At 43.3% G+C, this 21,582-nt stretch overlaps 1 protein-coding gene across 1 annotated transcript in view; it reads left to right on the plus strand.

The window, feature by feature from the left end:
• stab1 (stabilin 1) overlaps positions 1-21,582 on the plus strand; it is a 285,696-nt gene that overhangs the window by 65,645 nt on the left and 198,469 nt on the right. The window contains exons 22-26 of the mRNA XM_034164948.1: positions 15-126; positions 2,262-2,448; positions 8,603-8,696; positions 9,235-9,393; positions 10,835-10,930. Coding sequence (XP_034020839.1) covers positions 15-126; positions 2,262-2,448; positions 8,603-8,696; positions 9,235-9,393; positions 10,835-10,930 — 648 coding nt within the window. The remainder of the gene's footprint in view (positions 1-14; positions 127-2,261; positions 2,449-8,602; positions 8,697-9,234; positions 9,394-10,834; positions 10,931-21,582) is intronic.

The raw sequence follows: 21,582 nt of genomic DNA on the forward strand, positions 1-21,582 counted from the left end.
TTTGCAATGTGCAGTGCTTCGATGGTATCCGTGGCAACGGATCATGCAGCTGTCAGTCACACTACACGGGTATTGCCTGCCACATCTGTGCTGATCCCTCCAAGCACGGTGAAAACTGTGACGAAGGTAATGGTGTTACCTCACGAGCAGCCAATCAGGTCATAGCAGAGCACATAGGTGCAGGTAGAGCGATGATATCAGAACATCAACCAATGACACACATTGACGAGCCACAAGATCGAACATCGACCAGTGACACACGATGACAGGTAGAGCCACGAGATTGGAACATCGACCAGTGACACACGAAGACAGGTAGAGCCACGAGATTGGAACATTGACCAGTGACACACGCGACAGGTAGAGCCACGAGATTGGAACATCGACCAGTGACACACGATGACAGGTAGAGCCACGAGATTGGAACTTCAACCAATGACACACGATGACGGGTAGAGCCACGAGATCAGAACATCGCACAATGACACACGACGACAGGTAGAGCCATGAGATCAGAACATCAACCGATGACACAGGACAACAGGTAGACACACGAGATTGAACATAGACCAATGGCAAATGACAACAGGTAGAGTCATGAGATTGGAACATCGACCAGTGACACACGATGGGAGGTAGAGACACGAGATCGAACATCAACCAGTGACACACGACGACAGGTAGAGCCACGAGATTGGACCATTGACCAGTGGCAAACGACAAGTAAGCCATGAGATTGGAACATCGACCAGTGACACACGATGACAGGTAGAGCCACGAGATTGGAACATCGACCAGTGACACATGACAACAGGTAGACACATGAGATTGCACGTCAACCATTGACACACGATGACTGGTAGAGCCATGAGATCGGAACATCGAACAATGACACACAACGACAGGTAGAGTCACGAGATCAGAACATCAACCAATGACACATGATGACAGGTAAAGACATGAGATCAGAGTATCAACCAATGACACATGACAACACAAGATCACATCAACCAGTGACACACGACGACAGGTAGAGACACGAGATCGAGCATCAACCAATGACACACGACGACAGGTAGAGACACGAGATCGAACATCAACCAATGACACACGACGACAGGTAGATCCACAAGCTGGAACCATCGACCAGTGGCAGACAACAAGTAGAGCCATGAGATTGGAACATCGACCAGTGACACACGACAACAGGTAGAGCCATGAGATCGGAACATCGACCAGTGACACACGACGACAGGTATGAGATCGGAACATCGACCAGTGACACACGATGACAGGTAGTCATACGAGATCAGTATATCAACCAATGACACATGATGACCGGTAGCGCCACGAGATTGAACATCGACCAGTGACACATGACGACAGGTAGACACACATGAGATTGCATGTCAACCAATGACACACGATGATGGGTAGAGCCACGAGATTGGAACATCAAACAATGACACACGATGACAGGTAGAGCCACGAGATCAGAACGTCAACCAGTGACACAGGACAACAGGTAGAGACAGAAGATGGGACCATCAACCAGTGGTAAACGAGAACAGGTAGAGCCATGAGATCGGAACATCGACCAGTGACACACGATGGCAGGTAGAGTCACGAGATCAGAACATCAACCAATGACACATGATAACACAAGATCACAACATCAACCAATGACACACGATGACAGGTAGAGACACGAGATCAAAGCATCAAGCAATGACACACGACGACAGGTAGATCCACAAGATGGGACCACTGACTAGTGGCAAACGACAACAGGTAGAGCCATGAGATCGGAACATCGACCAGTGACACACGACGAAACGTAGACACACGAGATCGAATGTCTACCAGTGACACATGATGACGGGTAGAACCACGAGTTCGAAACATTGACCAGTGACACATAATGACAGGTAGAGACATGAGATCGGAACATCGACCAGTGACACACGACAACAGGTAGAGCCATGAGATCGGACCATCGACCAGTGGCACATGATGACAGGTAGAGACACGAGATCAGAACATCAACCAATGACACATGACGAAAAGTAGAGACACAAGATCAGAACATCGACCAGTGACACACAATGGCAGGTATAGCCATGAGATCAGAACTTCAGCGACATGGGTCAAAAGACTTCAGATGAAACTCAGGAAAAGACAGAAAACGTGAAATGACCTGAAGTGATGGTGGAATAAAACTGCTCTTAAAATATTTTATCTGTAATCCTGTTTGTCTTCAGACTGTCGCTGTGTGCACGGCGTGTGTGACAACCGTCCCGGCAGTGCCGGCGTGTGTCGACAAGGATCCTGCCAAGATGGATTTACTGGAGATTACTGCGATAAGACGGCTACACTCTGCAATTCTGACAGCATGCACCAGCACTGCCACATCCACGCCTACTGCACGCACAACGGACTGCGCTCCACGTAAGATACTACTACTACTACTACTACTACAACCACATCCACACCTACTGCACGCACAATGGACTGCGCTCCATGTAAGATACTACTACTACTACTACTACTACTACTACAACCACATCCACGCCTACTGCACGCACAATGGACTGCGCTCCACGTAAGATACTACTACTACTACTACTACTACTACTACTACTACAACCACATCCACACCTACTGCACGCACAACGGACTGCGCTCCACGTAAGATACTACTACTACTACTACTGCTACTACTACTACAACCACATCCGCACCTACTGCACGCACAACGGACTGCGCGCCACGTAAGATACTACTACTACTACTACTACTACTACTACAACCACATCCACACCTACTGCACGCACAACGGACTGTGCTCCACGTAAGATACTACTAATACTACTACTACAACCACATCCACACCTACTGCACGCACAACGGACTGCACTCCATGTAAGATACTACTACTACTACTACTACAATCACATCCACACCTACTGCACGCACAACGGACTGCGCTTCACGTAAGATACTACTACTACTACTACTACAATCACATCCACACCTACTGCACGCACAACGGACTGCGCTTCACGTAAGATACTACTACTACTACTACTACAACCACATCCACACCTACTGCACGCACAACGGACTGCGCTCCACGTAAGATACTACTACTACTACAACTACTACAACCACATCCACACCTACTACACGCACAACGGACTGCGCTCCACGTAAGATACTACTACTACTATTACTACTACTACTACTACTACTACTACTACAACCACATCCACATCTACTGCACGCACAACAGACTGCACTCCACGTAAGATACTACTACTACTACTACTACAACCACATCCACACCTACTGCACGCACAACGGACTGCGCTCCACGTAAGATACTACTACTACTACTACTACAACCACATCCACACCTACTGCACGCACAACGGACTGCGCTCCACGTAAGATACTACTACTACTACTACTACAACCACATCCACACCTACTGCACGCACAACGGACTGCGCTCCACGTAAGATACTACTACTACTACTACTACAACCACATCCACACCTACTGCACGCACAACGGACTGCGCTCCACGTAAGATACTACTACTACTACTACTACAACCACATCCACACCTACTGCACGCACAACGGACTGCGCTCCACGTAAGATACTACTACTACTACTACTACAACTACTACAACCACATCCACACCTACTACACGCACAACGGACTGCGCTCCACGTAAGATACTACTACTACTATTACTACTACTACTACTACTACTACTACAACCACATCCACATCTACTGCATGCACAACGGACTGCGCTCCACGTAAGATACTACTACTACTACTACTACTACAACCACATCCACACCTACTGCACGCACAACGGACTGCGCTCCACGTAAGATACTACTACTACTACTACTACTACAACCACATCCACACCTACTACACGCACAACGGACTGCGCTCCACGTAAGATACTACTACTACTGCTGCTACTACTACTACTACAACCACATCCAAACCTACTGCACGCACAGCGGACTGTGCTCCACGTAAGATACTACTACTACTACTACTACAACCACATCCAAACATACTGCACGTACAACGGACTGCGCTCCACGTAAGATACTACTACTACTACTACTACTACTACTACAACCACATCCAAACATACTGCACGTACAACGGACTACACTCCATGTAAGATACTGATACTACAACTATGACAACTGCAACTATACAACCACATTCACACCTACTGCACGCACAACGGACTGCGCTCCACGTAAGATACTACTACTACTACTACTACAACCACATCCACACCTACTGCACGCACAACGGACTGCGCTTCACGTAAGATACTACTACTACTACTACTACAACCACATCCACACCTACTGCACGCACAACGGACTGCGCTCCACGTAAGATACTACTACTACTACTACTACTACAACCACATCCACACCTACTACACGCACAACGGACTGCGCTCCACGTAAGATACTACTACTACTACTACTACTAATACAACCACATCCACACATACTGCACGCACAAGGGACTGCACTCCATGTAAGATACTACTACTACTACTACTACTACTACTAATACAACCACATCCACACATACTGCACGCACAAGGGACTGCACTCCATGTAAGATACTACTACTACTACTACTACTACTACTACTACAACCACATCCAAACATACTGCACGTACAACGGACTACACTCCATGTAAGATACTGATACTACAACTATGACAACTGCAACTATACAACCACATTCACACCTACTGCACGCACAACGGACTGCGCTCCACGTAAGATACTACTACTACTACTACTACAACCACATCCACACCTACTGCACACACAACGGACTGCGCTCCACGTAAGATACTACTACTACTACTACTACAACCACATCCACACCTACTGCACGCACAACGGACTGCGCTCCACGTAAGATACTACTACTACTACTACTACTACAACCACATCCACACCTACTACACGCACAACGGACTGCGCTCCACGTAAGATACTACTACTACTACTACTACTACTAATACAACCACATCCACACATACTGCACGCACAAGGGACTGCGCTCCACGTAAGATACTACTACTACTACTACTACAACCACATCCACACCTACTACACGCACAACGGACTGCGCTCCACGTAAGATACTACTACTACTACTACTACTACTACTAATACAACCACATCCACACATACTGCACGCACAAGGGACTGCGCTCCATGTAAGATACTGATACTACAACTATGACAACTGCAACTATACAACCACATTCACACCTACTGCACACACAACAGACTGCGCTCCACGTAAGATACTACTACTACTACTACTGCTACTACTACTACAACCACATCCACACCTACTACACGCACAACGGACTGCGCTCCACGTAAGATACTACTACTACTACTACTACAACTACTACAACCACATCCACACCTACTATACGCACAACGGACTGCGCTCCACGTAAGATACTACTACTACTACTACTACAACTACTACAACCACATCCACACCTACTACACGCACAACGGACTGCGCTCCACGTAAGATACTACTACTACTATTACTACTACTACTACTACTACTACTACAACCACATCCACATCTACTGCACGCACAACGGACTGCGCTCCACGTAAGATACTACTACTACTACTACTACAACCACATCCACACCTACTGCACGCACAACGGACTGCGCTCCATGTAAGATACTACTACTACTACTACTACTACAACCACATCCACACCTACTACACGCACAACGGACTGCGCTCCACGTAAGATACTACTACTACTACTACTAATACAACCACATCCACACATACTGCACGCACAAGGGACTGCACTCCATGTAAGATACTGATACTACAACTATGACAACTGCAACTATACAACCACATTCACACCTACTGCACGCACAACAGACTGCGCTCCACGTAAGATACTACTACTACTGCTGCTACTACTACTACAACCACATCCACACCTACTGCACGCACAGCGGACTGTGCTCCACGTAAGATACTACTACTACTACTACTACTACTACTACAACCACATCCAAACATACTGCACGTACAACGGACTGCGCTCCACGTAAGATACTACTACTACTACTACTACTACTACTACTACTACTACTACTACTACAACCACATCCAAACATACTGCACGTACAACGGACTACACTCCATGTAAGATACTGATACTACAACTATGACAACTGCAACTATACAACCACATTCACACCTACTGCACGCACAACGGACTGCGCTCCACGTAAGATACTACTACTACTACTACTACTACAACCACATCCACACCTACTGCACGCACAACGGACTGCGCTCCACGTAAGATACTACTACTACTACTACTACAACCACATCCACACCTACTGCACGCACAATGGACTGCGCTCCACGTAAGATACTACTACTACTACTACTACTACTACTACTACTACTACAACCACATCCACACCTACTACACGCACAACGGACTGCGCTCCACGTAAGATACTACTACTACTACTACTACTAATACAACCACATCCACACATACTGCACGCACAAGGGACTGCACTCCATGTAAGATACTACTACTACTACTACTACTACTACTACTAATACAACCACATCCACACATACTGCACGCACAAGGGACTGCACTCCATGTAAGATACTACTACTACTACTACTACTACTACTACTACAACCACATCCAAACATACTGCACGTACAACGGACTACACTCCATGTAAGATACTGATACTACAACTATGACAACTGCAACTATACAACCACATTCACACCTACTGCACGCACAACAGACTGCGCTCCACGTAAGATACTACTACTACTACTACTACAACCACATCCACACCTACTGCACACACAACGGACTGCGCTCCACGTAAGATACTACTACTACTACTACTACTACTAATACAACCACATCCACACATACTGCACGCACAAGGGACTGCGCTCCACGTAAGATACTACTACTACTACTACTACTACTACTACTACAACCACATCCACACCTACTACACGCACAACGGACTGCGCTCCACGTAAGATACTACTACTACTACTACTAATACAACCACATCCACACATACTGCACGCACAAGGGACTGCGCTCCACGTAAGATACTACTACTACTACTACTACAACCACATCCACACCTACTGCACACACAACGGACTGCGCTCCACGTAAGATACTACTACTACTACTAATACAACCACATCCACACATACTGCACGCACAAGGGACTGCGCTCCACGTAAGATACTACTACTACTACTACTACTACTACTACTACAACCACATCCACACCTACTACACGCACAACGGACTGCGCTCCACGTAAGATACTACTACTACTACTACTACTACTAATACAACCACATCCACACATACTGCACGCACAAGGGACTGCGCTCCACGTAAGATACTACTACTACTACTACTACTACTACTACTACAACCACATCCACACCTACTACACGCACAACGGACTGCGCTCCACGTAAGATACTACTACTACTACTACTACTACTAATACAACCACATCCACACATACTGCACGCACAAGGGACTGCACTCCATGTAAGATACTGATACTACAACTATGACAACTGCAACTATACAACCACATTCACACCTACTGCACACACAACAGACTGCGCTCCACGTAAGATACTACTACTACTACTACTGCTACTACTACTACAACCACATCCACACCTACTGCACGCACAGCGGACTGTGCTCCACGTAAGATACTACTACTACTACTACTGCTACTACTACTACAACCACATCCACACCTACTATACGCACAACGGACTGCGCTCCACGTAAGATACTACTACTACTACTACTGCTACTACTACTACAACCACATCCACACCTACTATACGCACAGCGGACTGCGCTCCACGTAAGATACTACTACTACTACTACTGCTACTACTACTACAACCACATCCACACCTACTATACGCACAACGGACTGCGCTCCACGTAAGATACTACTACTACTACTACTACTACTACTGCTACTACTACTACAACCACATCCAAACATACTGCACGTACAACGGACTGCGCTCCACGTAAGATACTACTACTACTACTACTACTACTACTACTACTACAACCACATCCAAGCATACTGCACGTACAACGGACTACACTCCATGTAAGATACTGATACTACAACTATGACAACTGCAACTATACAACCACATTCACACCTACTGCACGCACAACGGACTGCGCTCCACGTAAGATACTACTACTACTACTACTACAACCACATCCACACCTACTGCACGCACAACGGACTGCATACCATGCAAGATACTACTACTACTACTAGTACTACTATTACAGCCACATCTGAGCCTACTGCACGCACAGTGGACTGCATTCCACATAGACACAGAGTTGAGCCCATGTAAATGAGTTGTTTGTATGTATCGTTGTTGTGTTCGTTGTTCCATCAGATGTGTGTGTCGGGACGGTTATGAGGGTGACGGCCACTCCTGTTCTCCTATTAATCTCTGCCTGAAGAGCAGTCGTGGAGGCTGTGACGTCAATGTAAGTCTGATTCCCGCTCGAGTCTTTATATTCCATTTTTCCCGTGTGAAGCAGATGTTCTTTGTGCTTTACAGTGATGCCTCACATTCACCCATTCACACACTGAAGATGCTCAACTGCACACCAGGAGCAACATGGGGATTTAAGACCTTGTCCAAGGGTTCTCAGTAATTTTCAGTAATTTTCCACTATTGTTGGATTATATAGGATTATATAAATCCACCTGTTTGGTTTAAAGGGTCAACCTGTTTGTTGAGGATCCAACAATTAGTGGATTAATTTTTATGATACGTTTTTAAAAGTGACATACAAAACATACATCTATACAAAATACCTTAGTTATTGAAAAACATTTAGTAGAGTAGGGTCTAGAACATCAGCACAGTGTTCTCAGTAGGTCACCTGCAGAATTAGCCCCTCCCACTTGTGCTTTCTTTTTTATTTTTTTTATTGTGGCCTCACATTAATGTGTCTGTCTTTGTGAATGTACGATTTCCACGTCGTCTCCCTGTTTTTGTGTCTCACTGTCTCCCTGCAGGCTCAGTGTGTGTTTGCGGGTCCGGGTAATGTGTCGTGTGTGTGTATTGAGGGTTGGTCAGGTGACGGTCAAGTGTGTGTTGAGATCAATAACTGTCAGCTGGACAGTCGAGGCGGCTGCAGCGCGAACGCCAACTGCAACCACATCGGCCCTGGACAGGTCAGTTATTACTCCCACATAAAACTCATTATAAAGAAATGATCATCAACAAAATTACAGGATAACAACCGTTAATAACAAGTTATTAATATTTAATAAACAATGACAACAATAAATTGTTGACAGGCATCAGAAAATAAACTTAGCTGAAAAGAATTTTAACACATAATAATATCAATCAATCAATCAATTTTATTTATATAGCGCCAAATCACAACAAACAGTTGCCCCAAGGCGCTTTATATTGTAAGGCAAGGCCATACAATAATTACAGAAAAACCCCAATGGTCAAAATGACCCCCTGTGAGCAAGCACTTGGTGACAGTGGGAAGGAAAAACTTCCTTTTAACAGGAAGAAACCTCCAGCAGAACCAGGCTCAGGGAGGGGCAGTCTTCTGCTGGGACTGGTTGGGGCTGAGGGAGAGAACCAGGAAAAAGACATGCTGTGGAGGGGAGCAGAGATCGATCACTAATGATTAAATGCAGAGTGGTGCATACAGAGCAAAAAGAGAAAGAAACAGTGCATCATGGGAACCCCCCAGCAGTCTACGTCTATAGCAGCATAACTAAGGGATGGTTCAGGGTCACCTGATCCAGCCCTAACTATAAACCTTAGCAAAAAGGAAAGTTTTAAGCCTAATCTTAAAAGTAGAGAGGGTGTCTGTCTCCCTGATCTGAATTGGGAGCTGGTTCCACAGGAGAGGAAGCCAATGAAGAGAGGCCAATATGGGTGAGATATGCTCTCTCCTTCTAGTCCCCGTCAGTACTCTAGCTGCAGCATTTTGAATTAACTGAAGGCTTTTCAGGGAACTTTTAGGACAACCTGATAATAATGAATTACAATAGTCCAGCCTAGAAGAAATAAATGCATGAATTAGTAAATAAGCTGTTGTTAAGTAGTTATGAATACATATTAACACATTTTAAAATTGTGCAACAAGTGGTAATAATAACTTCTTAACATTTTGACTTGATTAATTTTGTTTCAGTAATCACATTATGGATAAAAATATTAACATAACAATGAATAACAAACATTAACAATTTGATTCATTTTGTTTCAGTAATTGCATTATGTGTAAAAAATAAAATAAAATAACAATAAATAACAAACATTAACAATGGTAAGATGTTATTAACCAGTTATGAATACATATTAAAACTAAGGTTTTAGGAACGGATTATGAACGTACATTTAAAAAACTGAACAGATTACTGTTACCAAACAAGTGGTAATAATAAGTTATTAACATTTTGATTTTATTAATTTTGTTTTAGTTATGATAGTATGGATTAAAAAAAACATTAAAATAATGATGAATAACAAACATTAACAATAAAACTGTTAACAAACATTCTTTCAGGTGATTGTCTGGTTAGTCACATCACGTCTTCAGCAAACAGAATCATGGTGTGCTGACGTGTGTCTGTTTGTCTGCAGAGTGAGTGCGTCTGTAAGTCCGGCTACATGGGCGACGGCGTGACATGTGACCTGGTCAACCCGTGTGAGATGCAAAACGGAGGCTGCCATGACCTGGTACACGCTGCACACTCAGCATCTCATGTCACAACAGACATCATCATCTTACCATCTTAACTTTTTTTTTCTGTTTATTATCATTGTAACTCTGAGTTCTCAACTGAAGGTCCATGTCCAGGCTCTGTTTCTGTCAAAGGAAAAACACAGACACAAATCACATCTGTTTCCAAAGTTTAAATATGAACCTTGAGGTTGAACCTTTCTTCACCTCATGTTTTTAGTTTCTGTTCTTTCTTTTAAAACTCACTTGTCTTCCCCCATATTTAGTAGAACACAATTACAAATTAAATTTCCATACCGGATCAGTCGAGGCCCAGGTTAACAACAACCGCCTCTGGTGCCGTTGCCATTAGGGTGACAGAGGAATTTGGGCTACTGCTGTTCAAAGAAGAAGAAGAGGAGGAGAACGTGTCCACAGACAGCGGGAGAAGAGGAAAACTAGAAGGGTGGAAGTGAGAGTCGGGACTTTGAATGTTGGCAGTCTGACTGATAAAAGGAGAGAGCTGGCTGATATGATGGAGAGGAGAAAGGTAGACATGTTGTGTGTGCAAGAGACCAAGTGGAAGGGAAGTAAGAGCAGGAGCATAGGAGGTGGGTTCAAGTTGTTGTGTCATGGTGAGGACAGGAAGAGAAATGGTGTTGGGGTCATTTTAAAGGAAGAATATGTTAAGAGTGTGTTGGAGGTTAAGTGAGTGTCTGACAGGGTGATGAGTGTGAAGTTGGAAATTGAAGGGTGATGATGAATATCATCAGTGCATATGCCCTACAGGTAAGTTGTGAGGGAACAGAGGTGATGAGGAAGTAATGGCGAACACCTACTTTAAGAAAAGGGAGGAGCACAGGGTGACATATAAGAGTGGAGGAAGGTGCACACAGCCAGACTACATTCTGTGTAGGAGATCCTGTCATGCTGTCATCTAGTTGTGGGGTTTGCTCATGTTTGCCCTCCCAAGTCCAGGGTATGTTTGAGTTTAGTCGGTATGTTTTGTCTTAGTCAACTGTCATGTGTGTGCATGATGCTGTGCCCCGGTTAGGTGTGAATGTGTTCGCCTCTTAAAGGGACAGTCTCTGTACCACTAGTGTCTGTCTATACAGTGAAAACTAAAGTCTGGATTTTGTTTTGCCTTGTTGTACTGTTGGAACAGTTTATACTAGTATTGCTAAGTTAGTTCTTATTGCTGTTGTGTAACATTTGCATTTCGTGGAGTTACAGTTTAAGCAGCAGTCCCATCATGTCTGTTCTGAAGCAATACTCATGGTTCTCAGATTCTGGTTTCTCGGTGTTGCATGTCTGGTTGTTTTATTATGCATCTTGTGTGTCTGGTTCCTTTGATTATAATATGTTGAGTGTCACTTGTTTTCTGTATCATGTTTGATATGTCTTTTGTGGTGCTTGTACTGTTCGGTAGCGTTTGCTCTTTGTACTCTGTTGGGTTTGCACCCTGTTTTTAAAGAAATGAGAGGCACAAACACTGAAAAGAAACCAGTCAGAGAGAGAGAGAAATATATATATATTTTTTGCTCTGCGCTGAGGAGGAGAACAATGAAGCAGCTTGTAAGTGCTCAGCTACAAAGCTCTCCTAAAATCTCCTCCTCTGGCCCAGCCTTTTATTTAGTTCAACATGAGAAAAAACAAACAAGGACAGTCGGGAGAGGTTACACATGAGTCATGTCTGCAAGAGGGTGATAGCAAAGCAAGGTAACGGCTGAAACCTTCCATTCCTGCAACATGAGCCTTGTGGCTTCGTCAAAGCAGGATAAGGCAAAATGAAAAATAGTTTGCTCAATCATGAAGAATGCAGACAACAAGTCTTTCTTTCTAAAACCTCCTCTTCTCACAAAGAGGAAAAATAATAAGCATAAACTATAAGAAAATAAATAATAATAATACAAGCATAAACTAAAGAAAATAAATGATAATAAGAGCATGAACTGTATAAAATCCTTGACATAATCCTCCCTGTTTATCGTTTATTTACATAAGTTTGTCATGTCCAAAACACACTTCAATAGAAAATTTGTCCACTTTAACCACTTGTCTTATTATATTTTCAGCTAAAGCTTCATAGGCTAAGAGTGTGTTAACTCATCACGTCAACAGTTCAAGCTTGAACTGGAGTTATGGGCTTTTCAATATCATCATAATTCTCAACACTGTCATTATAGTTTTCTCCACTAAGGTCTGACTGTTTCAATGCTTGATATTTTGGCATAGTTTGTTGGAAAGCCAGATTACACTGTACAAATGTATTTGACACCATTTTGCCAACCATTGTTTTGATACAAGGGATCACACAACACATGCAAAGTCCAATCAGAATTAGGACTATAATAACTGGTGTCACCATTTTCAATAGTAACTGCCACCATAGTCCTGAAGTCAACCAGGACCAGGGATTCCACCGGTTCACGGCTAGGGTGTCTTTATGCATTGCATCACGAAGTTTATTCAGCTCTTCCAATGCGTCCTGCACATCCACTGAATGAATGGAGTCTGGGATGAAAGTACAGCATGTTGTGTTCAGCAGAACACAAACTCCTCCCTGTGAACCAGTAAGCAAGTCTAAAACCATGCGATTTTGCATCACCATGGTACGTAAAGCATCTATTTCAGTGTTTTGAGCTGCTACTATTTTCTCAGTTACATTCATGAACAGACCCAATCGATAATTCAGAGTTTCAATCATTAATGAATTTTTTACCACTCCTATCCAGGGGAACAATGAATGTGCTATTTTATCTCCTACAGACCACAATTTTTGGTCCTTTGGTACATCCGAGCCCCACATGTGATCATGTGGTAACACATCTGGGTATATCGATCTCCTCCGTCTGGTGCTGCCATTCTTCTCTGTGGAGGTCCTTGGCACTACCACATATGTATGGTCAGTCACCTGGGTAGGTGCACACACACCACCCCAATTTGGTGGGAGACTCTTGTACAGTCTGGAACCACAAAGCCAATAGATGTCATCATACACTGGAGTACCATTTACAGGTGGTAGCAAAAACTTACTAACATAAGCACATGATTCATCCGTTCCCCATGCGATGAAAATAAGTACCATCCACATAATATGTTTTGGTTAGGCTTAAATTATTTGATAAAACATACGTTTGGGTACACAGACGTTTCTTAATTTTACCTACAGTTTTATTCCCTGTCCCGTAAAAGCAAATCGGGAATGGCCGTTGTGATGACAATTTAACATGTGATGATATTTTTGCATTTCCCTTCAGTCTAGTCAATGGCGCAACACTTGGGCACGCTTGTACATCTTCTGTTGAAATCCCTATCATATAAGTGGTTGCACTGAGGCAAGTGGTGTTACGTCTTGTCAGATTTGCTGAGAACTGTTGCCCCCGAAATACAGTTTTATGCATCCGTATGATAAGACATTCTGTCACCCTAGCAGGGTACGGTTTAGCCGTCAGAGCTGGGTGTGTTGAGGATATAGGTATTTGCGAACAAACATAACAATTAGTAACATGTAATTCCATAGCCAATAAATGAACATATCTGTACCACATATTAGTATGGTATATATGAGGGTGCCCATCTGTCTCATTCACATTATGAATAAACCTCTTCTGACGTTGCTTCCGTTGTTCTCTGGCTCGGTCCACAGTGAGCTTGGGTCAACCACCAGGCCAGGAATCCGAGGAGCACGAAACACACTAAGATCACAATGCAACTGGCTGCCCTACCAGCAGTCCGGCAGCGGCAGCGCTGAGCACGCCGCTCCGGGGTCTGCTGTAGTTCAGTCATGATTGCTAGGATACAGTGTTGTTAACCAACCTCACCTAATAGTGCAAGGATCTCCCTGCTTCACTGGCGTTGAGACAATCTATTGCTAATTAAATAGACTCCCTTTGTAGCCAGACTTCCCCTTACACTGTGGAGGCAGCCAACACCCGCTGTATCTTACAGTGACTTAGATGTATCCATGTTGATCTCTCCGCTATCTTTACTGCAGTTGGTGTTGTTAACAGCACTTGGTATGGACCTTCCCAATGAGGACTGGACCAGTTCTTCCTCTTAATCACTCTGATGAACACCCAGTCTCCTGGCTGGACTGCTGGAAGGCCGTCCTGTGGAAGATCAAAATTATTCGGCAGTAAATGTGTTTGAGTTATCTCTTTCTGTGTTATTGTCTTTTTCATAAAATCTGCTAATGTTTGTTCCTCATCTGCTGTTTTAGTATTCATGTCAAAAATTGGTAGACGATATGGTCGTCCATAAAGTATCTCAAATGGTGTTAAACCTGATGGTGTTGGTGTTATTCTCATATACAATTTTACTAGGTCCAAACATTCAATCCAGGTTCGTTTTGTCTCTTCCATACATTTCCTTAGTCTTATTTTTATTGTGCCATTTGTCCTTTCCACTAATCCTGCACTTTGTGGGTGGTAAGCACAATGATGTTTTAACTTAATTTTCATGTGTTCTGCTACTCTTTGTACAACTTCATTTACAAAATGTGTTCCATTATCACTGTACAATGTCTCTGGTATTCCATAATACGGAATAATTGTCTTACACAATGCTTTTACTACTGTTAAAGCATCTGCTTTTTGTGATGGAACAATTTCTACCCATTTTGAAAAGGCATCAATTAATACTAGACAGTATTGATAAGGTCCACATCGATTTAGTTCAATAAAGTCCATATGAACAATTTGAAAAGGATACTGTGGTTTTGGGAATTGCCCTCTCCGGGGTCTTATATTTCCCTGTGGGTTGTGTTTCAATCAGGTAACACAGGCTTTACAAAAATTTTTTGAGTATAAATTAAATCCATAGGTAGTAAAGTATTGGTCTACCATATATACCATCCCCCCTGTCGACACATGCGTTAACCCATGTGTCGCAATTGCGGCTGCTTTGAATAAGCTTTTGGGTAGGATGGGTTTGTTATGTACACAATAAAGTCCTTTGGGGTTTGGGGTTGCCCCATTTTTCAACCACAAATGTCGTTCCTGCGCTGGTGCCTGTTTTTGCATATCCAATAAAAGGTCAGAATCTATTAATGGTTCATTGTCTGTCTGAGCTGTGTAAATAGAAGAAGTGCCACATCGACCAGCTGCTGCTTCTTTCACTATTTCGTCTGCCAGGCAGTTTCCTCTGGAGACAAAATCTGTACCTCTGGTGTGGGCTGCGCATTTACATAATGCCAGGTGTGATGGTAATGTCACTGCTTCTAGCAAATTTGTGAGTAAGCCTGCATGTGTCACTGGTTTCCCTGTAGAGGTTATCATACCTCTTTGTTGCCATTGTTTTGCAAAGAACCAAATTGTTGAAAATGCATATTGACTATCTGTATAGACTGTCAGTTTCTGTTCTTTAGCCAAGATACAAGCTCTGGTTAATGCAATGAGTTCTGCAGCTTGGGCTGATTTAAAATGATCAATCTGTTTTGCTTCAATAACAGTATTTGGTAATTGAACAACAGCATAGCCTGTTAATGTCTGTCCTTTCTGATCTTTGAAACATGAGCCATCCACAAAGTAATGTAGTACATCTGTAAATGGTTCGTCTGTTAAGTCTGGTCGAGGTAATTGTTGTTTCTGTGTGTCTGCCAAACAATCATGCGGTTCACCGTCTGTCTCAGTAGGTAGGAGCGTGTCGGGATTCAAGGTGTTGCATCTTTCAATGGTAATATGTGGCTGAGACAATAGCATTGCTGTATAAGCTATCTGTCTAGCAGGCAATAAGAATGTATCCAAACGTTTGGAATAATAGCCAACTGGTTTATTTTTATTACCATGTTGTTGTAGCTGCACACATGAATCCCTGTTTTGTGTCCACCATGAGAGTGAATGGCTTGGCATAATTGGGCAGAGATAATACTGTGGAACTCACAAGTTCTTGTTTAAGAGCTGTAAACTGTTCTTCAGCTTCTTTATTCCACTGTATTTTGTCAGTCATAGCCGTTGGTATAGAGTGTATTAAATCCTGCAATTTCTGCACCTTCTCTGCGTAACATGGAATCCAGGCTCTGCAATAATTACAGATACCTAAGAAAGTCATCATTTCCTTTTTTGTTGACGGTTTAGGCGCTTTGAGAATAGTGTGCTTTCGATCGTCTTGTATTAGTTTCCCCTCAGCTGATAAGACATGGCCTAAATAAGTCACTTGTGGTTGCACGAACTGCAACTTTTGCTTTTTAATTTTACTTCCTGTTTCTGCCAAATGTTGCAAAAGCATCATAGTACATTTTGTACAGCTGTCTTTTGTCTTTCCTGCCACCAAAATGTCATCTACATACACCAAGATTTGTGAATCTTCTGGTGGAGTAAATGAAGATAAGCAACAATTTATTGCATGTGTAAAAATGATCGGACTGTCAGCAAAACCTTGAGGGAGTCTTGTATATGTATATCTTTTCCCTTTACCCATTCTTCCACATCAGTTTGTGGGTCTGGCAGGCCAGACACGGCCTTTGCTGCCTCTTCTGGTGTCCATGGACGGAAGACATGAAGGAATGGCGGCTGTCCTTGAGCTATATTTGGGTTTGGGACCTGGATCATTGGAGCAATAAAACTGTGATCTGGGGATATAATGAAACCGTATTTTAGAGGCGGCTTAATCATAGCCCTGTCTCTCAAAATGTATTTTTCGGGCATTAAAGAATTTGTTGCCGCAGGCGGGGTCAATACAGTTGAAAATTCCACCCTCTGATTATCCAAAAATGGATTTGGATACAGTGAGCTTATTGGGTCATATGACGGACCTTCAGAACTCCCCTGGGGATAATTAGGGTCAAAAATCGGGTCCTTTACCAGTGGTGGAGCCACTGTTGGTGCCGCTTGTCTTACTGCAGCCTGATTTTGTGGCTGCAGGGGTGGATTTACATCACAGCCTCTCACGGCCGTCTCATTATCTTCAGGTTTTACAAACATTACTTTCCCCTCTGACTTTCCTTTCTCGTCTTTTTTTCCTCTTTATGGCCTCTACTCTCATCCGTGCTTCACTGAGCCATTTTATTACTTTCCTGTTACCCTTTTTATTTGCTGCTGCTGCTGTAAGTTTTAACACCAAACCTTCACAATCTGGCATAACCAATTTACCTGAAAAGCCATATTTCTTTTTCCATTTAGTTATGTACTTCAGATTTTCCAGATTGCGTTTGTGCATGTATTTTTCGTCGCCCTGAAATAGGGGCTTATTTTCTGTGCATGTGTTTCCCATGTTGTTCACCTATTCCCCTTCACTCTGCAAAGTTCAGGTCAAGCTTGTACCCCGTGGGGCGGACCTTCCTTGGAATCCCCCTCTTTGCAGACTTGTCGGGAATATGTGAGTGTGGTGCATATGGACTTAAAATGACCTACTTTGCAGACAACGGCTCCATTTTTATCCCCTGATAAAATGGGATATCAAGCTGCCTGTGGTTGTCACTCACAGTCTCATTCTTTTATCATTACTAAGGAATACTCAGTCAAACAATACCACACATACAGTCCGACACTGTCACACACACACACACACTCCCACAACCGCTCCAACTCTCACACATATACAAAATAAATTACAGATTTCATCAATGATTGCAATTACAGACAAGCTCTCATCTAAAAAAAAATAAAAAAAATAATAATAATAATAAATCATTTTATATCAAGACATAAATAACACAACAAAATCCTTACAACAAAACAACAAAAACAGAATTTTCTCTCATTCATACCACAAACACAGTTTCACTTTTGAAATAATCAATTAATTCGCGTCTCTCTAACTGCTTCTCCTGAAATTTATTCTTACTCCTCCTGTATTTCTCAGCCGGATGGGGACTCTAACCCCTCCGCCACCTGTGCCGGCAGGACCGGAGACTCTAACTCCCTCCCCCGCACTTTATTCTGGATGGGGACTCAAACCCCTCCTCAACATATTTTCCTCACAGGCAGGCAGTAATTACTTACCTTAATTTGTTGCGCCCCTCATTTGGTTCGGAGGCGTCGTCAATCTACTGCGGCGAGCGGAGGTGGACGTCTATAGTCACCGGCCCGACGGAGAATTCACTCCTCAGGACTTTCCTTCGATCCCTCTAGTGGAATCGACTGTGCACAGTCTGCGACGTGTCTTCCTCCGTTCCCTCGAGAAGATCTGTCGACGCCCCACGTTGGGCGCCAAGAAAAAACTGTTGGGTTTGCACCCTGTTTTTAAAGAAATGAGAGGCACAAACACTGAAAAGAAACCACTCAGAGAGAGAGACAAATATATATATATTTTTTGCTCTGCGCAGAGGAGGAGAACAATGAAGCAGCTTGTAAGTGCTCAGCTACAAAGCTCTCCTAAAATCCCCTCCTCTGGCCCAGCCTTTTATTTAGTTCAACATGAGAAAAAACAAACAAGGACAGTCGGGAGAGGTTACACGAGTCATGTCTGCAAGAGGGTGATAGCAAAGCGAGGTAACGGCTGAAACCTTCCATTCCTGCAACATGAGCCTTGTGGCTCCTCAAAGCAGGATAAGGCAAAATGAAAAATAGTTTGCTCAATCATGAAGAATGCAGACAACAAGTCTTTCTTTCTAAAACCTCCTCTTCTCACAAAGAGGAAAAATAATAAGCATAAACTATAAGAAAATAAATAATAATAATATAAGCATAAACTAAAGAAAATAAACGATAATAAGAGCATGAACTATATAATATCCTTGACATACTCCCATGTGATGTTTGGGTCCTGATTTATGCCTCTTGTTTTCTTTGATGGTCTATGTTGATGCATTGTGGTTTCTTTCTAGTGCCTTTGGTTATTCTATGTTCAATGTTTGTTTTCTCTTAAATGCTTTGTTGGTTATAGGTTATGCTCTTATGTTATTTAGTCTTGAGGATCCCCTGGTTTACTGCCCTCATTTGGGATGGGTGTGGTGGCGTAACAGCTTGCACGTTGGACTGGGATGCCAGCGACTCGGGTTCACTTCCCAATTGCAGCCACGCTCCCAACTGGCACTCTTAACAACAGTGCTGGGGAGGAGTGAGAGACACGTGCCGTTGGCCCTTCTGGAAATGCATTTATTGCTTTTGTTGGTTACCCACATTAAATATGATCCTCTACTCTACTCGTGTATTCATTCACACAGTTCTTCACATGTCTTGATTGGCTTTGATTATTTGCACTTGCTTTTCTTGAGTCTGCTTATTTAAACCCTGCCTTGTTTGTCTTTCCTTGTGGGTCCATTGTCTTACTGTTTGAGGGTTAGAGAGTGCTGCCATTTCTTTCCAGTCTGGTTTGTGAGTACTGTGTTCTGTTTGTTTCTTCTGTTCAGAATTACATTTTTGTTAATATTTGGTATCCTGGGTCCCTCACCAAGTGGTCAGCATGGTTTTGTTAGTTTTCACTTTGAGCTGTATTTCTGTGTAGGCTCTCTGTTGTCCAGGTGGTTTCCATAGCACAGAAGCTCGAATCTTCGACTGGACTGGAGGCATTCTATGTGAAACAGTTGAAACCCAGCCTTAACCGGGGAGGGGGTCTGAGACACGCTTTGTCCCCTGTTTACAATGGGGTACTCAGATCAAAGCAGTTTCAGTCTTTTGTTCATGGTAATGAGTCATTCACATCATCAGGAGAGGCGTCAGTCCCATTGTTAGGAGGGACAGCTACCCTGTCATTAGGAGGGTACTAACTAGAGCACAATAGGTGCTAATTAAAGCAAATGTTTAATCAGTAGCCAATAGCAGTCTGCCTCTCAGTAGGAGGCATCTGGTTAGGTTTAAAACTCCAATTTTTGTGGCTTCTGTTTGTTCTTCTTGACAAGGGTCAGACAGAAGTCAGACTACCAGAGCAAGAATTTTAGCTGAGGAAGCTTCTGTGATTTGAAGCGAAATGTCCTCGCATCAAGCAACCCAGTCTTGTTGAAGATTCAAGCTTCTCTACTTTGAGCTGTAATAAATCATCTGGATTTTTTGGACACACATCCTGCTGAGTCACTCTGCTTGCTTCTGGGGTCTTAAATATGTTTAGGTCCTGGTCACCAACCCTGACAGATCTAGGCTAAAAGAAATTGGGAGACTGTAAGGTGGTGGCAGGAGAGAGTGTCGTTAGACAGCATATGATGGTGGTTTGTAGGATGACTTTAGAGATGAAGAAGAAGAGAGTGAGAGCTCAACAAAGGATCAGATGGTGGAAGCTGAAGGAGGAAGACTGTTGTGTGAAATTTAGCGAGCAGGTGAGAGAAGCACTGGTTGGAGGGGAAGCAATTCTGGACAACTGGAAAAGTACTGCAGATGTGGTGAGGGAGACAGCTAAGGCAGTACTGGGTATGACATCTGGACAGTGGAAGGAAGACAAGGAGACTTGGTGGTGGAATGAAGAGGTCCAGGAAAGCATAAGGAGAAAGAGGTTGGCGAAAAAGTTTTGGGATAGTCGGAGAGATGAAGAAAGTAGTCAGGAGTACAAGGAGATGCGGTGTAAGGCGAAAAGAGAAGAGGCAAAAGTGAAGGAAAAGGCATATTGTGAGCTGTACAAGAAGTTGAATAGTAAGGAAGGAAAAAAGGACTTGTACCGATTGGCCAGCCAAAGGGACAGAGCTGGAAAGGATGTGCAGCAGGTTAGGGTGGTAAAAGATGTAGATGGTAATGTGCTGACAAGGAGAGTGTTGAGAAGGTGGAGGGAATATTTTGAGGAGCTGATGACTATGAGAGAG

The sequence above is a fragment of the Thalassophryne amazonica genome, chromosome 3, assembly GCF_902500255.1.
Source record: "Thalassophryne amazonica chromosome 3, fThaAma1.1, whole genome shotgun sequence".
Classification (NCBI taxonomy): Eukaryota; Metazoa; Chordata; class Actinopteri; order Batrachoidiformes; family Batrachoididae; genus Thalassophryne; species Thalassophryne amazonica.